At 48.2% G+C, this 22,746-nt stretch overlaps 1 protein-coding gene across 3 annotated transcripts in view; it reads left to right on the forward strand.

Annotated features, from left to right (window-relative positions):
• The window catches only part of HPSE2 (heparanase 2 (inactive)), a 680,289-nt gene extending 664,987 nt beyond the window's left edge, over window positions 1–15,302 (forward strand). For all 3 annotated transcript variants that reach the window (XM_062214714.1, XM_062214715.1, XM_062214716.1), the window contains one exon: window positions 15,137–15,302. In XM_062214714.1, coding sequence (XP_062070698.1) covers window positions 15,137–15,302 — 166 coding nt within the window. The remainder of the gene's footprint in view (window positions 1–15,136) is intronic.
• Window positions 15,303–22,746: the final 7,444 nt, after the last annotated feature.

Consider the following 22,746-nt stretch of genomic DNA (forward strand, 5'->3'; position numbering starts at 1 on the left):
TGCCAGGCAGTTTCCAGAGCCATCCAATCACAGCCTATTGCCAGGCAGGCTGCGTTGCCAGGTGGGTTTCAAAGCCATTCCTGAGTAACTGATGCTCGCTTGCCAGTGGCCACCTTGGCATGGCCTTCTCATTCCACTACATGGGTCCCTCCCTTGTTGTGTTTCCTCCTGTCTTGCCCTTTAGGAAGATGGCCCCATTCATACCTGGGAGAGTAGTCCCCATTCTGGGGAAGTCAGAGAACACCTTTTGGGGAAGCTCTACCACCACCAAAGAGGGAATCTACCCATTGCCTCATGTCATCACACACGAATAAACGTTATCCTCTAGAGAATCCTTTCTACCTGAGACGTACTTATGTCCAATGTCTTTCAACAAAGAAGCAACATGAAGCTAAACTAAGCAAAGCAAAAGTAAAAGGATTTTTCCGGGGAAAGCTCAGACTAAGAACAGGTCTTAGGTCAGACACCAGGGGTTTTGCACATATCTGGTTCAATTCCATGTGGAAGGCAAATAATCCAAAGGTTAGAAAAAAGGAAACAGCTCAGCTGTTCTACTCGGGGACGTCGGCCTCAGGGAACTGGCAGATGCTAAGAATACTGGGGTGGAATGACATTTTAAGGTAATCTAGTTTATTCTGCCCTCAGACAGTTTTGGCTAAGCCACGTGGATCAGAGAATGCCCAATGTTTAAAGACCTCTGGGAAGAGAGTGGCCACAATTTCAACCTCTCTTAACAATTGATTTATAAGAACACTAGGGCCCACCATACCTAAGGCTGTGACTTTAGAGGTAATCGAAAGTTTTAATAGTGATTATTTCATGTAACCTTCTGAATGGCACCATGATGCATATAGAACAATTCTTGCCCCTCTCCCATTTTAAAGTTGAAGAAACTGAGGCTTTGAGCATTAAGTGACCTATTCAAGGGTCACAAGACTAGTGAGTGATGAGGCCAGAAAGCACCTGCCATCCCACTCCCCTGACCTCTAATCCAGTGCACTCTCTTCAACAATGTGCTACTCCAGTGGCCCAGTCACAGAAAATTATAATTCACAGGATAAGCATACAGGATGGATAAGTGAACTCTGTCTCTATATTGTCTGGATTCATTTCACCTCAGGCTCTTGATAGAATGAATCTATTTGAAGAGTATTAGGTTACCCATCAGCTCTCGCCTTTGGACTAAGTCATCCCGGATCTTTAACTTTTCTTCACAAGTCCTAATTTCAGGCTTTCCTTAAAAGTTATTCTCTTAGCTACTTAAAACTGTCTCCCAGCCATGGAGTTCTAGAAAAAGCAAATAAATTGAGGGATTCCCTTCTGTTTTCTTCTATGTTCTGAGACAAAGAGATAATTAAATTAGTTTGATCTGAGATCTATGAGAATCAACTTCAATATATTATACTCTGACCCAATATATTATACTCTGACTCACAGGTACTCTGAGCTCCCTAATGCCCAGTGGAATCCGCCCTCAGAGATACATTTCTGAGGCAAAGATGCTCTCCAAGGTGGCTTCCAAAGGAAAAGGGAAAAGAAATATCTTCCATTTATCAATTTTTAATGAGACCCTACTCTGTACTGGAAGTGACTTGTTCCTCTTCAGGAACCTAACTGCAGTGGTAATTAACCTGGCTAAACTTCGTAAAGAAGTGTGATGCCAACACTGAGTACTCAGGAATTGCAAGCAGACAAATTAGGGGAGATGTGGGAATGTCAAGTTCAGTGTGAATGCCTCCAACCCAAGTGTCCCTTGATCATCCTAACGCTAGGCCACATTGTCGCCTGGCCTTCAAGAGCTATTTAATTATTAATGAGTGAGGCTGGAGGGAGAGAATTCTGGGTCCCTACCCTCAAAGAGTGCATCTCTGTTATTACAAACAACTAACAGGAAGCAGCCTGTGGGCTGTGCCATAATAGAGGTGCAGAGCATTTCTGCTTTGGAGTTAATGGGTTCCACATTAATGTTTAAATTCCATATTTTCATGAGTTTCTCCTTTAGCTGCCATGATTGTAACTGAAAAAGATCTCAAGGCTCCTATGAACCAAGAACCGTATTGCCTATTCTGTGAAGAAATAAACATCTTTTTTTTTCCTTTTTCCACAAACCACTGCTCATTTTTTCCATCTCTCTGGGATATAACTTTTGCTTTGATTTTACCCTCATTAAATCCAATATCAAAGAAAAACACTGGCATCTCACTGCAAGCCTTTAGGGAGGTGTCATTTGATGTTAACCAAACAGAATGGTTCTGAAAATACTCCAGTAACTCCCAGGTGCTAAGACTTTAAAAATATCTTCATGTCCTTGTTGGAACAGACTATATTATGATACCTCATCTCTGGATGCAGAGTGCAGCTAATGTGAAAAGTCCTGAGCACAGAATTGGCCACCACCTGGCCCACCACAATCCCTCACTAATGATAACTGGAAGCACTACATTTAGATTTTGGCCACAGATAGACCTGGTAAAAGGATCTTCGGGAAAAACCCTAACTCCAAGAATTTTATACCAAGACTTCTCACACACTCAAAAACAAAGCCTGAAGACCTGTTTTCTGAGACCAGGGGCCATTAGTCCACGTATCTCAGAAGACTCAAGACATTCCAGTGTTTAAATTCTGCCAATATTAGTGGGTACCTGGATTTTCTGAGCTCTGATCAGCCAGATGTATGCCTGCAGGTTTCCATTACTTTCACTTATCTGGGATTGTTTAAATTAGTTTCTTTTTTAAAAGGAACCACTCTGAACATTCTGTAGTTATTAAAAGATGACTTTATAGAGGAAAAACTTAGAAAGATGCCTGTGCATCAAAGATTTCCCCTGTGTTGTCCTTGAAAGACAGAGTTCAACATCTGTTTAATGGATTGGTCTGTCTCACAAGTTAGCACGCTTTAGGAGTAGACAGCTCTGTGCTGTGGCACAGCAGGGTAAGCCACGGCTGCCAGCATCCCATATCAGAGCACTGGTTCAAGTCCCGGCTGCTCCACTTCTGACTCTGCTCCCTGCTAATGTATCTGGGAAGGCAGCTGAAGATGGCCAAGTACTTAGGACCCTGCCACCCACATGGGAGACCCTGATGGAGTTCCTAGATGGAGTTCCAGGCTCATAAATTTGGTAGCCATTTGAGGAGTAAACCAGCAAGTGGAAAATCTCTCTCTGTCTCTCCCTCTCTCTCTCTCTGTCACTCTGCTTTGCAAATAAATAAAATAAATCATTTTTTAAAAATTTCATGGAAAAATGGATCTCAAAGTTTATTTTGGTGCCAAAAAATCTTGAAATATATGCATGGTTTTTTCATAATATGCATTTTCTGTAAACCTTCTGAAGACAAAGGGTATGTTCTTGACATTTCTCCCCTTGTTTTGGAAAATTAGGCAGCGTAGATCTTTATAACAGTTTTTCAGTAGAACTCTCCTTAAAGTTCCAGCCTCCAAGTTAAACACTCTCAGCTCCTTCAGCCATTCCTTGAACAAGCTGGTTTCCAGATTGCTCATCTTGGAATCTATCAAGATATAGGACCTTATCTCAAAGGATTAATTTTCAAATTTCCCTACCTTAGCCAAGCTTACTTGAAGAAGGAGTAGGACATGTGAACTTCTTGTTATAACTCACCTCACCAACACAGTATGTAACATTTTCACATTCTTACCAAATTCGTAATGGAAAATGGCATTCTTATTTAATTTATATTCTTTGAGTTTAGTGATGTTAAATGATTTTTCATGTCTTATATGTTCTTTGCTTATTTTTCTATTGGGATGTTAATCTGTTTTATTAAATTTGCTCTAATAAGACAGTTTCTCCCTTTGCTATCAGTCATACTTACTGAAATATTTTATCCAGTATTTTATTTGCTATTTTTCAACAATTTCACTTTCAGATTCTTACCTTGACAAACAGAAGTGCTCCCTTTCTATATAGTTAAATATGCCTTTTGCCTTATGGTTTCTTCCATTCCACTTATGTGTGTGTATTTATATTCCTGAAGTCAGATAAATATGCATCTTTACTTTCTTCTGGTTTATTTACTGTTTCATTTTTATATTAATTTCTCTAATCTGTTGAGAATTTGCCTTGGTAGTCAGAGATAAAGAGCTTCAGTTGTTGTCCTGTTCAGGTTGATAGGGGTGAGGAAAGCTGTTAACCCATGCAGAGCTTCAGGTACTGGTTTTAAAAATCAGGAAAAAAGAGGATCCTTTTTTGAAAAAAAAGCAAAACTTAGAATGGAGACCTCTTTCACCCAGAGGAAGAGTCTCTGCTGGTACAGGTGCAACCCCGTTAGTTGCAGCCCTGGTCCCAGGCCATTTTGAGCCCCTCAGGAGGAAGGACAGCATGGAGGCTGGGAGCACCCAGTGGCAAGGAAGGTGCCTGGGACTGGGAGATCTAGAAGCAGGCTGCTCGTGAACAGGCAAGTGGTAGCTATCCTGAGCACTGACATTCAGGTTACTGTTCCTGTTCAGAAAGGCTGAAATAGACACTGTCAGCAGCACAAATATAAATAGATGCCGGCAAATATATGCATATAAAAATGCTTGTCCCTCAAAGTTCTCAAGAAGTCTATCAAAAAAGGAAAGAGAAGAGAATGATCCTTCATTTCAGTTAGTGCAGAGTTACTCACGTAACTTAGAGCTATTTAAATCCTTTTAACCCTTGGGAGTACTTGTGGCACAGAAACAGGAGCTATATCCAATGCCTGTGGGATCAAAGTAAATAATTATACACGTTTCTGAAACACCTGGGATACCGAGTGGTCTATTCTTCATCCCTAGTTCCTCTGCCTAAAGAGAGCTTGAACCACTCTTTGTCCATTGGGAGCTCACTATGGCACAATCTAGGAATTGAGAGAAATCTAAAGAACTTTCTAGGACTTGTCTTCCAAGGAGTGTGTATTTATTCAGTGTTAAGGAAACACAGGGTTCCTGATCAGTGCCAAGGTTTCACCTGGTTTGGTCCTTAATTCATCCGGCAGAGCGCTGTACCGTCCCTCCCCAGCACACCCATCTCCCCGCTGTGCATGCCAGAGAGCAAGCAGGAGCTGAAGCAGCTCTGTCCCGATGGCAGAAAGGCCCACTGCAGTCTATACAACAGCAAAACTTGCCTTTGAAAAGTTCCCATCTTTGTTTCAGGTTAAAAAACGTGGCCTTCTGGCATGCACTCCAAAAGAGTTTAAAAAAAAAAAAAAAACTTTTTATTCAAAATAGATTCAAAATGTAGTGGTGAGAAAATTACTTAGTTTCCTTCCATGCCCCGCTGCAAATATATTCCTGCCTCTTCTACCCCCGGTGTTCAACCTTGGCTCGACTTTGAATCACCTGGGGAGCTCTAAAAATTCCAGTGCCCAACCTGCCCCAAAGACCAATTAAACCAGAATCTCTGGGCTGGGCCCCAGGCCCCAGTGTTTCTTAAAGCTCCCCAGATGATTCAAATATGCGGCCAAGGTTGAGAACCACTGTCCTTCCATAAACTGCTGGAACAAGATCCTAGATGATTTGCATTTTGATTTCTTTGATTTCTCCCAGATTATATTCTTCATTCAGGCACCAAGCCATTTTGCCAAAGGTGCGAACCTGCCATGAGCCCCTGGGAGTTCTCTGAGACTGAGTGGAAGAGTATTGGCTCCCCCAAGGTTTCTATTGTTTGTTTTGTTGTAAATCCCTGATTAGTAATGTGCAGATCACTGTGTAGATTAGAGGATTATAAAATGCTTTTATATTTTCTGGTGACTTGACATCTTAAACCAAGATGTTTAGGAATCCAGGGTTTTCACTGTTACTTTCCAAGAGTTTCTCGTCTGTCCTCAAGTCAGGAATATATTTTCTTCCAGCTCATTCCCAGCAGCTGGAAAGCCTCTGCAAAGCTGTCCATCAAGGCTGTGTTCTCCTCTCCCCACCCCAACTCAATTGGGGACCCTTGTTGCAGGCAGGGATTCCCACTCTATCCCAGATAAAACGTAGGAGATGAGCACTTTCGGGTATCGTTAACATGTTTCTGAACAGTCGGTTCTAAACGGGGGGGCGGGGGCGTGGCAGGGAAACAGGAAACATGGGCAGTCCTGGTGGACTGAGAAATGGCCTTTATCATTGGCTTTCTCTGCGCCTTCCAGAGGCCATGGGTTGGTGATGGACAAATGTAAGTAAGCCCCAAGGGACTTCTGAGGGTTCCCCCAGCACACCTTGATGTCACAGGAAAAAAGGCCAGCAAAACTGGAATGCGTATCTCCTCGATTTCACATACTTGAATAGCTGTCCATAGAGCCTGGGGTATGGCTTATAGACCTCTAGCTCATACTTTTACGTAGGAAAAAGCTGTCTGGGGGCATGCCTGTGTGCACACACGCCCTGCCCTCTGCTGACTCTTCACATAGCTGTGAACTGTCTGAAAAGAGACTGTTTCTGAACCCCAATGCTCGCTTCTTCCAGCCCCACGCAAGTAAGGCTTGGGGAATCTGGTGCTTCTGCTTTAAGGATCCATTACATCTAAACAGAACAGATCACATGAGAGTAGATCCAGAAACTGGGAGCACACAGAAGGAAGAGACCATTTCTGACCTGGGAATCTGTGATTTTCTCAGATGAGCCATGTTCTGGGAAGTGCTACAGGGAAGGCAGTTCCAGGATGGGTTTACTGAAGGTTTGGAAGGACAAAAGTTCAAGGCTCATGGTGGTGGTGGTGGTGGGGGGGTAAATCATCTCATGTGATTGGGATATAGGATGCTTTGAAGGGTGAGGGGAAAGGCCACAAAGACATATTAGGGCCAGACTGCCAAAGACCCTGAAATGCAAACTGAATGTTCTTTTTCTTCTATCTCTGCTGATTGCGTAATATGTTTATTATAGGGTGTATGGCCACATATTTGCATGTTTCCATGTTTCTGCCTTCGAGGGTAAAGATCAAGTCTGTTATAATGAAATTTCCACAACGCACAGAACAGTGGATTATGAGTAATGCTCCTTAAACACCACTTGTGAATGCCAGTGACCTTGGCATCAATTCTCGGTGGGGGATGGGAAGGCAGAGTAGCCACATAAGAAAGTCTCCATGGTTTTATAGCTGGTGCCTATTGTGTCCTATGGTTTTTATAGCTAATGCTATTTGTCCTGTGGTTTGAGTTTGATATGCCCAAGGCATGGAGCTTTGAGATGATTGAAGAATCAAATTTTCTTCCCCAGTTGCCCCCAAACGATTCCCTCCTCTGTTGGAAGTCAACAATACCAGTATAAATCCAGGTTCCTTAGCTAGGATCTCATCATGCCTGCCAAGTGTGCTAAGTTGGTTTAAGCCTTCAGAAGTACATGGTAGAATCATTCTGGCTTGGATGGAACACAGATCAAAGCATGACCCCAGACTTGACTACACACAGGAAAACCTATATCCCGAACAACTTGCCTGTGCAACACCACCCCCCGGCCCCTGCCTGACCCCAGTGCCCAGCTGTTTGTAGAAGGTACTGGTGTCCTCTAGTCAGTGACACGGAAGCTAGATCAAAACTGGTCATTGTTTCAGTTTGCCCTTCTGAGGGCAGGGTGAAGAGCCGCGATCTTACCGGGCTCCAGATGGCTCAGAGACCAGGAGCTTCCTCAGATGGGGTGTGGGCTCCTGGGAGGGTGGGGGGACAGGGAGCTTTCTCCCCCACTTTGTCTCTTACAGTCTCCCGTGCTTTAACAAAGGTAGAGGAAGAGACTGCAGTGTCCAGACAGCCACGTCAGAACGCGAGAGACCGAGTGGAACTCCACGAGTGTTAGGTGAAATGTCACAGGCAAGAAGACACGGAGCCATGTGCTACTGAAAATTAAGACGTGGAACAAAGCAGTCTAGCGGCAGAGTGACTCAGCGCAGGACTCTTCCTAAGTGAGTGGGCAGGCAGGGCAGGCTGGCAGAGGCAGGTGCAGATTCTGCCCCTCTCCCATCTGAGCCTTGGGACCGGGCCACATCTGCCAGGACCTGGAGCAAGAACAGGCTTTTGTTTTTCTTCTAAGATCCATTCATTCATTTACTTGAAGGGCAGAGTGACAGAAATAGAGGACGGGAGAACCAGAGAGGGATTGACTATGAATCATCCATCCCCTGGTTCACTCCCCAAACGACCAAAACAGCCAGGGAGTCCGCGGGATTCCAGACTGATGAAAAAGCACAGGAGAAAAGCTGCAGGGCACACTTGAAGTACAACTCCCCTTGACCTTGAGGTGTGGGAGCCGCCCAGGGAGTGTTCCAGTGTCCTAGGGCTCTGACTGCAGTGGGGTAGGTGGGACCAGGTAGCCCTGCCGGGCGGGGGGCTCAGCGTGGTGGCCACACTCAGAGCCGGTTCAGGCACACGTCCTTTCTAAGAGGCCCCACATGCACACACAGGCTGTCTCAGAGCCAGAGAAGGGAGCAGAGCCCCTCTCTCCTGAAGCCCGGCCGGGGCCCCTCCGCTCTAACCCGCCTGTGACCTGGAGAGGGCAGGGGCTGCACATACCAGCTTCCCGACTCAGCGAGGGGCCGTGGGGAACACCAAAGCACAAACAGGTGCGGGCGACGGGGAGCGCAGGGCCGGCGCGGCACCGGGACCTGGGACCCGCGAGAGCCCGGCGCCAACCGCACACCTGCAGCCGACCCCCTCTCTGCACACGGGCCGGGAAGCCGGCACCCCGGCAGGAATTGCAGGCCGGGTTCGCACGTTTCCTTAATATCAGGCTACATTCCACATTTGGTGGGCCCCCTGCCAAGAGGACCGCAAGGAAGTTTGGGTTGGGATTTGATTGATACTGGGATTTGTTCCTCCGAGAGGCCACATCTCGCGGCCTTCCCCGGACTGGAGAGCAGGCTGTGGGGACAGGCCCCCGCGCTCCGGCTTCCTGGGAGCCACCGCGAAGGCTGGCTCGGCCGGCACTGTTGTGTAGGACAAGAGTGACCTCTAGTGGCGCACAGGAGAGCACCCTGGACCGAGACTGGGAACCAGCCGTGTGTGCCGGCTGATACAGACCCGAGCGCACACATTCGAGTTCTCATTCATTCTCTCCCCTTCTTTCCCTCCCTTTCATATAACAGTTCAGACACGGGGACCTCACCTGCGCACTGAATGCCCTAAGCCTAGGCTGAAACAAGTTTCTGACCTTCCAGTGGCTTTTCCTTCCCTGTAGTTCTGTTACTTCCATATCTATATCTAGCATGTGATTTACTGACGGCGACGCCGGGCTCAGCCGGGCTTCCTGTCTCCTGCCGCTGGCCGTCACATACCTGTGCTAGGTGCTGCGGCCCAAGCAGTACTGGGCACGTGGCGCACCTGGAAGCTGCACGGAGCCCCACCTGAGAGAGAAGCGAGTAGCCAGGAGAAGGAAGCTGGAAGAAGAAGGCAGAATATGGAGAAGTTCCAGACTGCGGAACGACACCAAGGAAGCACTGGGATTAGAAAGACCGTGACTAACAAAATTCAATGCGCGGTGAAAGGAGACGGTGGTGGGGAGCTGGAGTGGACAGGAGTTAGGGTGAGCTTCTAGGGGCCTAAGCTAGATAAAAGGGCAAAATGGCCCGCTGACAGGGACTGGGCAATGTCCTAAGATGAGCGGGAAGCTGCTGAACACTTACACAGGCCGATGGCGTGGCCGGATTTCTGTTCAGGAGGGAGCACTCCGAATTTGGCATTAGTCTGGCTCGGGCTAGCTGTCAGGCATGGGTCACGTGCCTGAAGAACGGTCAAGCCCGAGGGCTCTCGAGGTCCATCTGGTCAATCAGTGCTCCTCATCCAGATGGAGATGCCTGGGCTCAGAGAAGGCAAATAACTTTCTCAACGTGGCTGCAGTGGAGCCAGTTTTCTCGGAATCCCTTCACCTCCCACTCAGCAACTGAGATCATGCCAGCCCGAACCAGACATCAACAAGTCTGCTGCTGATACACACACACACTTCCCCATGGAAGTACCCGCTGTGCCAGACTAGAGTCTAACACATTATCTCCACGATAGGGAAAGGACATGCTCACTAGACTTGCTCCCCTGAGACCTCAGAACGGTTGAACCCATGCTTAAATACCCATGGCTATCAGAAACCACAAGTTGTGGACGCCAGAGATTGTAGACAGGTGGTGGGGGCAGGGAGGGTGACCAGGCTAAGGGGCTCCCACAGAGACCGGGGGAGCAGAGGACTTGACTCCACGGTGACACATTGAATCCCATTTCAAATAACATGAAAGATTAAGAAAGCAAGTGTAGGAATTGGAAAGTAACTCAGACTTTGTAAAAACAAATGGTGATAAAATGCAGTTGTCCTAATATTTGGATAATTTTAATGCCCTCAGCAGTTCAGGCAAGAGAAATAGTTCAGCCTGGGCCAGATCATTTAGCACTTGCTTTGAGAAATCGTGGGCCAGTAAGGAAGTCCCAGAATATGACGAAAATATGATAAGAAAGGTTTCCAAAGAAAGAAATATGACCCTAGTGAGTGCCACCTGGAATTGGAGCAACACCAGGAAATAGAAGAAAGAGATGGTCAGGAGGCCAGAATCCGAGACCTCACTTAGCCACTTAGCTGTGTGACCTTGCCCAAGCCACTTAACCTCTGACCTCGTCACAACAGTAAAGTTACAACAATAATAATCCTGCCCTGTGGATCTCACAGGGCTCTTTCACAATCACTTGTGACAAGGGAGCTCACATACGACTGCAGTTAAAGCTTCGTGCGAATCTCAGCTCTACCACTGGCCGTGCACTCTGCTTCCTCAGCTGTACTCGAGGGGTGCTAACAGCCGCCTCAGTGGGTTTGGGTACCAGATGAAACAGAGGAAATCATAGCACAGTGCCCTTTGCACAAATAGTGTCCCATCATCAGTGATTTTCATCATTCCTGTATTGTGTTTGCCGATTTACCAGCTGTTCCGTGTACATAAATGAAACGTGCTGTTAGATTTAGCACGAGGTGACTCCGCTAGGCAGTGAGATAAGTACGAAAAGGGAAACATAAGCAGGAGTAATAGAGAGGGGAGGACAATGTGTATCATTCATCTTTAAAGTGAAAGGTCTTTGTAGATAAGGATGTATGAGGACTCAGGGTCTCACACAAACCCTACAAAATTCAGTCGTGTTGACCTAGCTAAGTGAAGGTCATAGAGATCTTTATTAAGGATGAAAAACCCCAGCAGTGATGGATGGCCTTGTGTCAGGTTGGGATAAGTTATCTAGTGAGTGACTGTGCGAATGGTGATAATGCAGATCTAATCTCTCCTCCCCACTGAGAGCGAGAGTAATTGGTAGTTAATGAAAGCTGTAAAGACACTCAGCACACCTCTAGGGAGCCTCTTTAGACCTGGAGAAATCCAACCCAGGAAGACCAGAAATAACAGAAGAACTTCAAAAGTCTAGTCACTTTCTCAGGAAATATCGAGTCCCTTTAGACACTGAGGATTCACAGCCCAGTGAGGGACAGAGCAGGCAGGCAAGTGCTGAGAGCTCGGAGGTGGGGCTCGTAACTCAGCCCAGGTCAGAGAAGATTGTCCAGGGGAGACAACTCCTGGGCAGGCCCTGCAAGGTCCTGCTGCAGTCTTGTCCAAAAGAGGACAAGGCTGTACTCCAGGTGGAGGGAACACCTCACACAGTGGCCTGGAAGCAAACTGCAGGTCACTTAATGTCGTATTGGAGCAGGAGTGCCTGGCCTCTCCCTTTTCAATGTCAATGAGTGGCATGGTCTTCCCACAGTATAATGTTGTTTTAAATATCTTTCTTGAAAAAGATTGATGAAATCCTTACACAGTAATTGCTAACGGACCCCACGGCCACTCCCAGAGGGCTGTGACCCATGGTGAGCACTAGAGTAAAGGGGATCTGAGACTGGGGAGGTAGCTGGTGTTTAGGTTAATAGTCCATGTTCAAGGGGAAGGGAGGAGGTAGAGTCTGAAGCAGTGCAGTGACAGGAACAGGCCACTCTGGCATGTGGCACAGATAAATTTGGAGTCAAGTATTCTAATTCTGGACTAAAATGAGAGCAGTGAGGTAAGAAAATGGAACAGATTTGAGAACTACTAAAAGGTAGAATTGATTGTCTTAGTAGCCCTAGATCTGTCAGTTGGAGAAGTCTCAGAAGACCTCCAGCGCTTCGGCTTGGGTGATTGGATACACGGTGGTTCTGTCACAAAAATTATTTTTGAAGACAGAGATAGGACAGGATTTGAGATGTTGAATTTGGGCGTGGTACCTTTGGTGTTCCTGTGGCCAACAGAGTGGAGATACCTAAGTTTGGAGGAAGAATCTAGGCTACAGATATGGGTTTGGGAAACATCAGCGTGCGGGTGGGACCCAAGTCATGGCTGTGGGTGAGAGCACCCAAGGACCCCAACAGCTGAGAGGCAGAGAGGGGAGCAGCCCCTCAAAAGGAAACAATATCCGGAAATGAAAGAGGAAATGAGAGGGAGAGATGGAGAGGGAGGGGGGAGGGAGAGAGGGAATCAGAGAATCAAACATGGGAGCCAAGCGAAGAGAAGATTGTCAGAAGGGAGCCATAAAAAGCATCTGCCACCTAGCACTCACATGTGACAGGGACCAAAGCGTCTGTCTGCGCATGGTGGCAACGAGGAGACAACAAGAACACGACCTCTTGTGTATTCGGCTCTTTGTGCTTCCAAAGCATGGTCGTGTGTTTTATTTCCTTCCTTGACACCACAGCCTGCATCACATTCCCAGATGCTGAAGCTGCAGTTCAGTGAGGTTAAGGGGTTTGCCAATGCCATGTAGCAAATTAGCAACCAACTCCTAGAATTCGAGATGTCAGTCCAGGGTCTTGACCACATTTCCTGGTCCCACCCAAGTTAACTTTTTAGCTGGTCAATAAGGAAATCACAATGAGGCCTGTTCTTGAATAGCTACTCATTGCTAGTATCGATTTTGAAAGGTTTTCTCATCATACTTAGCTTTGCACTTCCCAGAACCCCAAGATGTCAGTGCTTTGGTATCATCTGGACCTGCAAAGACATTGGCTAATTCCTCAGAAGGTTTCCACCTAGTTCTGTATATGAGAGTACTTCAAAAAGTGTATAGAAACTGCTGTTAGAGGATAAATTTATTTTGAGTTAAAAAAAAATTGAAATCCATGCATAGGTAGAATCTTCAAACAGTTCAAAAAGTGCATATTGTGAGATAACTATGCATGATTTCAAATGTTTTTACCAAGATTACCTTTTTTAAAAGAGATTTTATTTATTTACTTGAGAGGTAGAGTTACAGACAGTGAGAGGGAGAAACAGAGAGAAAGGTCTTTCATCCATTGGTTCACTCCCCAAATGGCTGCAACAGCCGGCACTGTGCCAATCCAAAGCCAGGAGCCAGGAGTCTCCTCCTGGTCTCCCACATGGGTGCAGGGGCCCAAGGACTTGGGCCATCTTCCACTGCTTTCCCAAGCCATAGCAGAAAGCTGGATCAGAAGAGGAGCAGCCAGGACTAGAACTGGTGCCATGTGGGATGCCGGCACTGCAGGCAGAGGATTAACCTAGTGCACCACCGCACCGGCCCTCCAAGATTATCTGTTAATGCAACTTTTCCCAAACTTTTTGAAGTACCCTCATACAGGGGAGGCACACTGAAGGGTTTCCCGCAGAGCAGTTACATAAATATAAGCGCTCTGGAGAGTTTCATCAGAATTGTGGAACTGCATCTCACTGCGCTCCCGTCTGCTTGTAGACTACTCGCAGCACCTGAAACAAAAGAGTGAAAATACACAGCGAAGACATCTGGGCCTCTTGGGCAGGTGCATCTTCCTCTTCACGCTGCCTCCCACTGCAGTGAGCACACTGGCTTCTCCACAAGGGTCACTCCTTGTGCTCAGAAGCCGAAGCTGCTTGCATATCTGATGAGATCAAACAGACCTTCAGTTCCTCCACCCCAGCTTCCGGAGGCAGACCTACCTCCTCACCCGGGAGTGCCCCTCTGGCTCACTCACTCCTCATCCATTCTATCGGGTGTCGGGGGGAGGGGGGGGCCTCTGGCCTGTCAGTCAGATCTGGACCCAGCCTAAACATATCCATGTGGGGCCAGGTCTGGAGCTCTCCTGTGCTCAGCTCTCCAGTGGGAGCAATTTGCAACCCTCTTATCTCTGGGAATTGTCTGCTCTGTTGGGCATGGGTCTGATTCTCTCTCTCTAAAGCTGCCCATCATTTATAGCACAGAAGTAACAGAAAACAAAGACCTACCAATTTATCACATGTTATTCCCTTTACGGCTTGGATGACATCACTGCAATGTTATCACATTGAAGGTTGGGCAAGGCCCAGAAACACTCATCACTCCGCAATGCTGATTCTCTGGGGCTGACTCACCACCTTATTTCCAGCTGGTGGCCGGGTTCTAGCCGTTTCTACTGACCCATACAACTGAGCTTCCATCTGGGTACATGGCTGTCAGAAACAGCTGGCAAGTTGCCTGGATTCCTTATCACAGGCCATGGGGGTGGCATCTCCCTCCATCCAGCTGAAGTGGGCTGTTTCTCTTCTAAGTTTGCTGTGCATGTGGTACCCTTCTCAGGGTGAAAATGGCTGGCTACACTGAGAGATAAAAGCAAGCGAGGTCACAGATACCGACTTCACCACCTACTTTGTTGTGTTACTAAAATGGAAACATCTGTTAAATAGGGAAATAGAATTGATAGATAATTATCTGTCCCTCTTCAGAATAACCCTAGAAAAGTGACATCATGCAGTTCTCCAATGCATTAGATCAATTAATAAAAAAAACAAGACAAATAGATTTCTGAAATTGTATGAAGCCCATGCATCATTCCACAGGTAAAAAGTCTTCAGGTCAAAAAGTCAAATCGAGCTGCTACTGTATTTTAAAGCGTGAAACATTTCCGACTTCTGTATCACTGAGACTTTTCACTGGTCTAAATGACATCTCTGAAGCCAGACTACGTGGATTCAAACCCTGGCTCCCAGACCTACAAGCTGAGTGACCTCGATGAAGTCACTTAGCCACCCCAGATGAAATGGGGTAAACCGAAGTTATTCACCGAGGGGGTTGCTGGGATGTTTAGTGAATGATTAAATACCTGGTCAGCACCTGAGGGCACAGCAGGTGTCAGCCAGGGCTGGCAGGCAACCTGGGACTACCCAGGCTTTGCAGTGTTGGCTCCTCTATGATACACTAATGAGTCCCATGCTGTTTTTCCTCCTTGTAGGTCAGTGCAGCTGAATGGCCAGCCCTTAGTCATGGTGGACGACGGGACACTCCCAGAATTGAAGCCCCGCCCCCTGCGGGCCGGCCGGACATTGGTCATCCCTCCAGTCACCATGGGCTTTTATGTGGTTAAGAATGTCAATGCTTTGGCCTGCCGCTACCGATAAAGCACCCGACACTCACAAGCTACCTGTGGGCCTGCCGCTCGGCTTCCACCCTTTCACCCCATAGTATCCTGACTCTTCAGACCTCTCCATGACCAGCTGCACCACCCCTCCTGCTGCAGTCAACACAGACCTGCTCTCCAAAGGGACTACTTGTCATAGCATGAGCTTAGCGTAGATAGATCACAGCCGTCCACGAGGAAGACAGAGCCATCATCCTTAGCTGTATAAGGAGTAAAGTTCATGGGTAGAGCTGTACATGTCCACTTACTAGCACCGGAACAGAGCTGCCAGCACACTCCCAGGCCACACGTTTCCCAAGGCTCCCCCTGACCCTGCTCACACAGCAGTACGGTTCCACACCCTCAGCCCTCAACAGGAACCGAGGACCCACAAGAACCAACCCTGTCTAACTCCTTCCCCTTTGTCTGTTTCCTGCTGCTGCCCTGGGTTGCCTGATACCTCTCTTCCCACTGGGGGGGCAAGTGGGTGAGTCAGCTCTGGCCTGCTGGGCGAGCTGTTGGCGGCTTTTCCTGGCTGATGTATGGGAGTGTGCATCTGGGTTTCTGACAGTGGCATCCATCACTGGCTATTCCTCTGGGAAACGAGTGCTTCGCAAGGAGAATTACACTCAGACTGCAGACCTTGTCAGAAGGTTCTATTCCTCTGCGACTCCAGATCCCCCCAGGCTTGGAATGGGAGTCGGGTAACAATATTTGTTGAGTGTAGAGCAATGTATTTGGCTCCACAAAAAGCAATCATCATCCTTCATGTTGCTATGGAGGAGAGAGTTTTAGTACAAAGAGAAAGTGCACTGGAACACCAAATAGACGCGTACACACACACACACACACCTCAACTTAAAGCAAATTTGACCTGCTCTCACATGGAGGGATTACTGAGGGCTTGATAAGGCAAGCCCTTCATTGTTTGGTTGAACAAAACCGTCTTCTAAAAGCAGAAGGTGTTATTCAGAAGTCATCACTGTAGAACACAGCTGAGTCTAACCTTGCTACCCCTTCCCACACAGCCGTGCACCTCTCAGAGGCACCTACCAGGCAGATGGCCAGGTCCATCCCATCCCAAACCAGCTCACCCGGGCACAGTCAGCCATTGAGGGAAGAACACGGGATCTGGAGGCCGAGGCTAGACTGGAGTGGGAGGCGGGAGGCTTCCGAGCCGGGAAGATGGGAAGTGGAGAGACGCACAGTTCATGAAGAGGATCTTCAGGAGGTCCCAGGGCTCCTCGGTTCTTTGCGAGCAGACTGCAACCAAAATCACTTCATTTTCTGCGGATGTGATTTTCTTTCTCAGGATAAATGCTACCGATAATGCTTCTTTTAAAAAAAAAGGAGGGAATATTTGACACTGTCTCTTAATTTAACAATTAAGAGTGTGATATAGTTTCTGTTACTGGGAAAGAATAAAATGTGGGATGGGGACAGGGCTGTTGAGAGCAGAGGCCAAGGAGCCTGCCTGAAATGCCCATGGGGCTCAGGACTGGGGCCAGGTCTGCAAGTGAGAGACAGGCGGGAGACGACGAGACAAGAGGGGAAGCAGAGGATTCTCAGCTTGGAAAACAGAATTTGGCAGAAGGATGCCATTTGTGTACGGAAGACGGTGACATGGCTCTTGGTGTGCTTACGGTTAGGCCCAGGAGGAACAGCCCCCAGGAGATGCACGACAGTGGGCAAGGAGGCACAAGGCCAGTGCTGTACCCAGCATGGAAGCGGCTGGGGAGTGGGAGGGACCCTGAGCCCTTCCAGCCAGGCCACCCCGGGAGGAAGGAGAGGAAAGAGGGGACAGATAGGCCGAAGTGTGGAAGAGCAAGGAAAGGACAGAGGAGACAAAGGCTCTTTGTCCAAACTTGTCAAGACTTGGGCAGATAGCAGTCTCCTAGAGGTGATGGGCACAGCTGGAGGGCCCCTGACCGTTTGCTTTACATACAGAGGAGCCCCCAGAATGAGTTGCTGACACTGCCCCCGTTTTCCGATGAGGTTGGACAGGGTCAGCAGCTTGCCGAGGGTCGTCCAGGGGAATGGGTTTGCTGAGCACGGAACACCCCAGAGCCTGCCCCCGACCGCCATGCACAGGTCATAGATTCACCTGGTCACTTCTCAGTAGCTTCTGCTCATTGGGTACAGCCAGGGCCACCAGTGCTTCACTCCAGCCCACTTTCTGTAAATAAGTGCTGGTTCTTCACCACGCTTGGCAGACACAGTAACTCCTTCTGCTTTGGTCTTTCTCTGCGTATTAAAAACTGCTCCCGAGAGGTTGAAGTTTTGTTTATTCTTTAGTTAATAAAAAAGGAAGGGGGTATCACTGAAATTTCCCTGGAGTCCTGCAATTCTGGCTTTGCAGCTGTCTCATGAAAGGGTACCAAGGAACTCACTCTGCCCTTGCCGTCCATGGAGATCCTAGCACGGGCGTCCGTCCCAGCTCTGTCCCTCGCCATGAGGGGGCCGTTACTGAACCACTGGGGATTGCTCGTTAGAGGGAAACTCAGCAGCACACCCGCACCAGGGGAGTCGTTCACCAGTTTGGGACCAGGGACAAAAGTGCAAAGAGCTCACCCACAGCCTCTCCTGATTTTCCCTTCCTCAAGCAGGACCTGGCCAAGAGCCTCTGATCCTGAAGAGCCGCGTTATTTCAGACCAAACACGAGGTTTGCAGAAATGCGTATTTCAGAGAGCCACCGTGCACAACGAGAAGGCTGTGCCTTTTGTGCAGATGGTTTTCTGTTCCTGCTGCTTCTAGGAATGATTGTCTTTCTTATTTCTTATCACAAAGGCTCAGAACAAGTTTTCATTGTTATCTGGAAAGACAGTCCCAATTCTTCTTGTGCCCTGAGAAAAAAGCTGCCAGTGTGGGATGCTAGCCTCATCTCCGGCAGGAGGAAAGCTTGGCAGTGCAGAGACCGAGACCTGGGACGCCAGAACCGCCATTCCCAAATCCCGCTGGCCCTCTGCAGCCCCACCCCTCTGCAGCAGTTTGGGCAGGTGGGCCCAAAGCCCTGTGCTCTCCACAGGCAGCTGGCAGATTCTCTCAGCGTAGGCAGCCTCTGAGGCCTGCAGACAAGGCCCTGGCGGGGCTGTGGCACAGGGCCGGGCCCAGCACCTGCAGGTCTGCTCCCCGTGCACTCAGGGCCCCAGGTTGGGTGGATGCAGTGCAGGCTTCACGTTGGAAATCCATTGAGAGTGGCTCTCTGAAAACGAGAGGACAGTGTTTAATCGCTACAGTCGCAAAGGCAAGCCAGGTGCAGTGCTGACAGCACACGCTCTGGGACAGGAAGACGTCAGTGTTCTGAGTTACCACCAGAGCGGAATGACACAGAGATGGCCGGAGGAGACAAGGGAAGGGAGGGCGTCAGCGCTCACCTGACGTGGCTTCCCGCACACCCCCTCGCTGCAGCCGCAGCACCACGGTCTGGTCTGGATGCCGACTCGCCCTCCAGTTCCACAGCCTCTCCCCTGTGCCGTCCGTCACTCTGTCCCCAGCCCAGAGCCCAGGCAAATCAGCTGTACTGAGATGGAGTTAAGTCTCACTTTGAGAATTGTTTGCCACCTGTCTTTTAGGATGCACTAAAACTGCATAGAAGATCCCAAGAAGTGCTCCAAAAAGAGTATTCAGTTGAAGAACTGTGCTGTTATTATGAGGCCAGACAGCCGCAGCCTGTGGAACCCCTTGCTGAGTTCCGCTGCAGTGGCACGGAGGCGTCTGTGCGTGCCTTCCTGTATTGAATGCTTCTTATCAGACTGCTCATTTCATTTACGCTTCAAAGCAGCCCCAGGTGCGGTGAGCTTAAATCCAGTTATACATGGGCGGATTAGAGAAGGAAACTGTCGAAGGCCACATAGCTCAGCAGAGTGGCACACAGGAGTTTGGGCCCAGGTCTGTTATGATTCCAAAGCCTGCCCTGCTTGCACTGTGCTACCTGTCATCCAAGTGCTAGTGGCCGGCCTCTCTCATCTCTGCCTCTCAGAGCTAGCCGCCTCAGTGTCCTGTGTGTATCCTACAGAGAACTCTAGCAGTGCCTTCCCCCAGAACGCTCCATCTCTGCTTTGAGGAAGCCAACTAGCAGCTCTATGAGTACTAAGTAGAGCTGTGTCCAGCCTTGGCTGTAGTAGTCCGAGTGCAGCTCACTGTGTCCCACCAGGGGCCTTCCTGCTCTCTCATCTATGTGCTTCTTTGGAGCAATTTAAGGACCACTCCCGAATGCCACAGGATGCGTCTCGGCGCTCCTAAGTCCTGGGAAGGAAGTGGCAGAGCCAGTCAGCGCCCACACACGCTCTACCTGGAAGAGCACTGGCCCCTCCACCCCCAGAGGTTTGGATGTCTCTCTGCATCTTTCCAGACTAAATAATAAATCCATTAGCTGTTGACCTTGGGGAGACATTGCAAAGACCACTCTAAAACAAGAAAGTCAAAGTGCAGCACACCAACTGCTGTGGCACAGAATTTCCTTCCAAATAGCAGATCCTCCCCTGTGAGTGCTTGGGAGAAGCAGAGCAAGTGCTAAATAACCAGCTCATGAATCAATCCCCTGTCCCACCACAGAGGAAAGGGGCCCTTCCTACAGCCTGTGTCAGGAACATTTGTCTTCTGATTATTATTCATGAACCTAGTCCAGGATTCTTGTCCAAGTTGTAAATGTTATGTAATAAATTATACTTTTGGAAGAAGCACAAAGAACCCTTAGTTTTATTCACCTGAAAGTTGGCATGATGAGTGCAAGAAAAGTTGTTTCTCTGTGTAGGGGGTCTTAGCAGGTGTTAAAAGTTTTCTTCCAGGAAACAGATTATATCATGGTTTCTATGATATTGCAGAGAGTTTGGGTCCATGAGGTAGTTTATATATTTTCAGGCAATGATTTGTAAGTAATAAAATGTGATTACTCTCACTTTCTGTTTTCTGGGTGTTCTGCGGGGGAGAAGGAGGCAACCTTGTGCACACTGCTCCTTGACCTTCAGACTGATTCCTTGATGGACTGACAAATGGGGCAGCTTTGGATTCATGATACGTTGCCCTCAGCCCTTCCCCCAAACTTTGCTTCAACTACTCTAAGTATAAATTAAATTTTGTAAATCAAGTTAGGTGCCATTCACAGAATTAAAATAACTGTTAAACTATAATAACAGGCAACCCCAGAATCTCAATGATTTAGCACAATCAAGGTTTATTTCTTGCTCATAACTCATACAATGCAACTGCTGGTAACAGGGAAGGGGGCGGTGGCCCTGTCACTTAGCCATTCAGGGATCTGGTCTGAGGTAGGCCCTCTACCATCTCCAGCACTTCCCTCCAGGGCAGCTCTGGGCATCAACGTGTAGCTGTAGCTGGCAGAGGAGAGAGCATGCAGGATGGCACGGGAATTAGGGGCCAAACCCAGAGCTGCCATAAACCCTCCACCCAACTCCCAACCAACTCCACAGCCAGAAGTCCTAGGGCTCCCTCTGGATGCCAGGAGTCTGGAAGTGAAGTCCTTAGCTGGTCAGTCACTTCCCTACAACTGCGTTTTGTGGGAAAGGAGCCCAAAATGTTGGAGACCAGAGTGTGAGTCAATGATGTTAGGGCCCTCATTGATTTTCCGTCTAATAGTTTGTGTGTAGTGAAATCTAAATCCACAGGACTTTTCTGCACACTGCATAATGACCTGAAGCGCCTTCTCCGTCTCCCCCACTTCCTGAGCGCTATCTCTCCTGGCTGACTTGTATCAGAAACAATGCTTCTCCATTGCTAGCCAGTTAGGATACACACAGTACTAGATGCCGCACCCTCTACTGGACATGACGAAAACATAATTTGAAACCTCAAATAGCGAAAGAGTTAAAAGGGTCCATGGAGACCTGAAAGGCCACAGCTGTAGACCAAATGAACACCCACACCTGGAAATCACAGCAGTGCTAGCCCACTGATCCTGTCCACCTCAGAAGAGGAGTCCCTCCACCTCTCTACACCTCGACACTTCAAGATTCCTCGTCTGTAAACGTGGACTGGACTGAGGTCACCTGAATCTAAGGTTGCTGGGATGTCCTTTGTCCAGTTCTGTGTCCGATGGTCCTGTTCCAGCTGCTGCTGTCTCTCCACATCCTCCTTATGTGGACTTGTGTATTAGATGCAAAGTTAAGTCATTAAAGAAAATGAAAAGATAAAGGCACACATTGGTCCCTGAAGGCAAAAGAGATACCTGATAAGGGAGTTGTATCCAAGTATACAAAGAAATCAAATAAATAATAAGAAAATCCAATTTTCAAGTGAGCACAAGGTTTGAGCACTTCATCCGAGAAGAGTTATGGATGGCATATAAGCAAGCAAAAAGCAGTCCGATGTCATTAGCTGTTACACCTCCTGGAATGACTAGTCAGAAAAGCACAGCAAGTGCTAACAAGGCCACAGGGCAACCAGCAGTCTCCAAGCACGGACGGGACTGTGAGATGCTACATCCACTTTAGGAAATGGCTGGAATGTACATGCAGACGCTCCGCATAGTCCAGCAGCCCCACGCCTATGCATTTACCCAATCAGATCAACATGTATTTGGAACCACCTCACACCCATTAGGATGGCTACCATCCAAAACAAAACAAAGTAAGCAGTGTTGGTGTGGACGTGGAGAAGTTTGAGCCCTTGTGTACTGCTGGTAGGAATGGAAAATGGGGCGGTCCTCACAGAAAACAGCATAGTGGTACCCCCAAATTAAAATCAGGATTCCCTGTGATCCAGCAATTCCATGTCCAGGTGTATATCCCAAGAGAATTGAAAGCAGGGGCTCAAAGAGACCTTGTTCTCTCTGTACATCCCGTGTTCTTAGCAGCACCTTCGACAACAGCTAAAAAGTGGAAGCAACCCAAGGGTCCATCAGTGGGTGTTTGGAAAAGCAAAATCTGAGGATGCCCACAACGGAGCGGTGCTCAGGCTTCGAAAGGGAGGAGATCCTGACCCATGACCCGACGTCAGTGAACCCGGACGACGTGATGCTAAGCCAGCCAGAAAAAGCAAACGACGGCACGTGTGCACTGCTGTGAGATCCCCGAGTGGCCAAAATCCCGGAGAGAGAGCAGCAGAGGCTGCCAGAGCGAGGCAGAGGCGGGAGCACGAGGTACTGCCGGGCGCTCAGCAGCTCAGTTTCAGCAGGAAAGTCACGGCGAGCGGTGACAGCAGTGGCTGCACAGCATTCGGAGTTTATTCAACGCCACCAAACTGAATGCCTAAAAATGTTTACGATGGAAGTTTTATGTATATTCTACCACGATAAAAAAAAAATTTTAAACAAAAACTTACATTGACACAAAAACCTGTAGGTAACTAAAAATAGACTGAGCTGGATTACGTCAAAACTAAAAGCTTTGATGCTGGTGCTGGGACTTGCACTGGGGCACAGCAGGTGGAGCAACCGCCTGCAACACCAGAATCCCAGATGGGTGCCCACTCGAGTCCTGGCTGCTCC

This window comes from Lepus europaeus, chromosome 17 (genome assembly GCF_033115175.1).
Source record: "Lepus europaeus isolate LE1 chromosome 17, mLepTim1.pri, whole genome shotgun sequence".
In the NCBI taxonomy this organism is placed as follows: domain Eukaryota; kingdom Metazoa; phylum Chordata; class Mammalia; order Lagomorpha; family Leporidae; genus Lepus; species Lepus europaeus.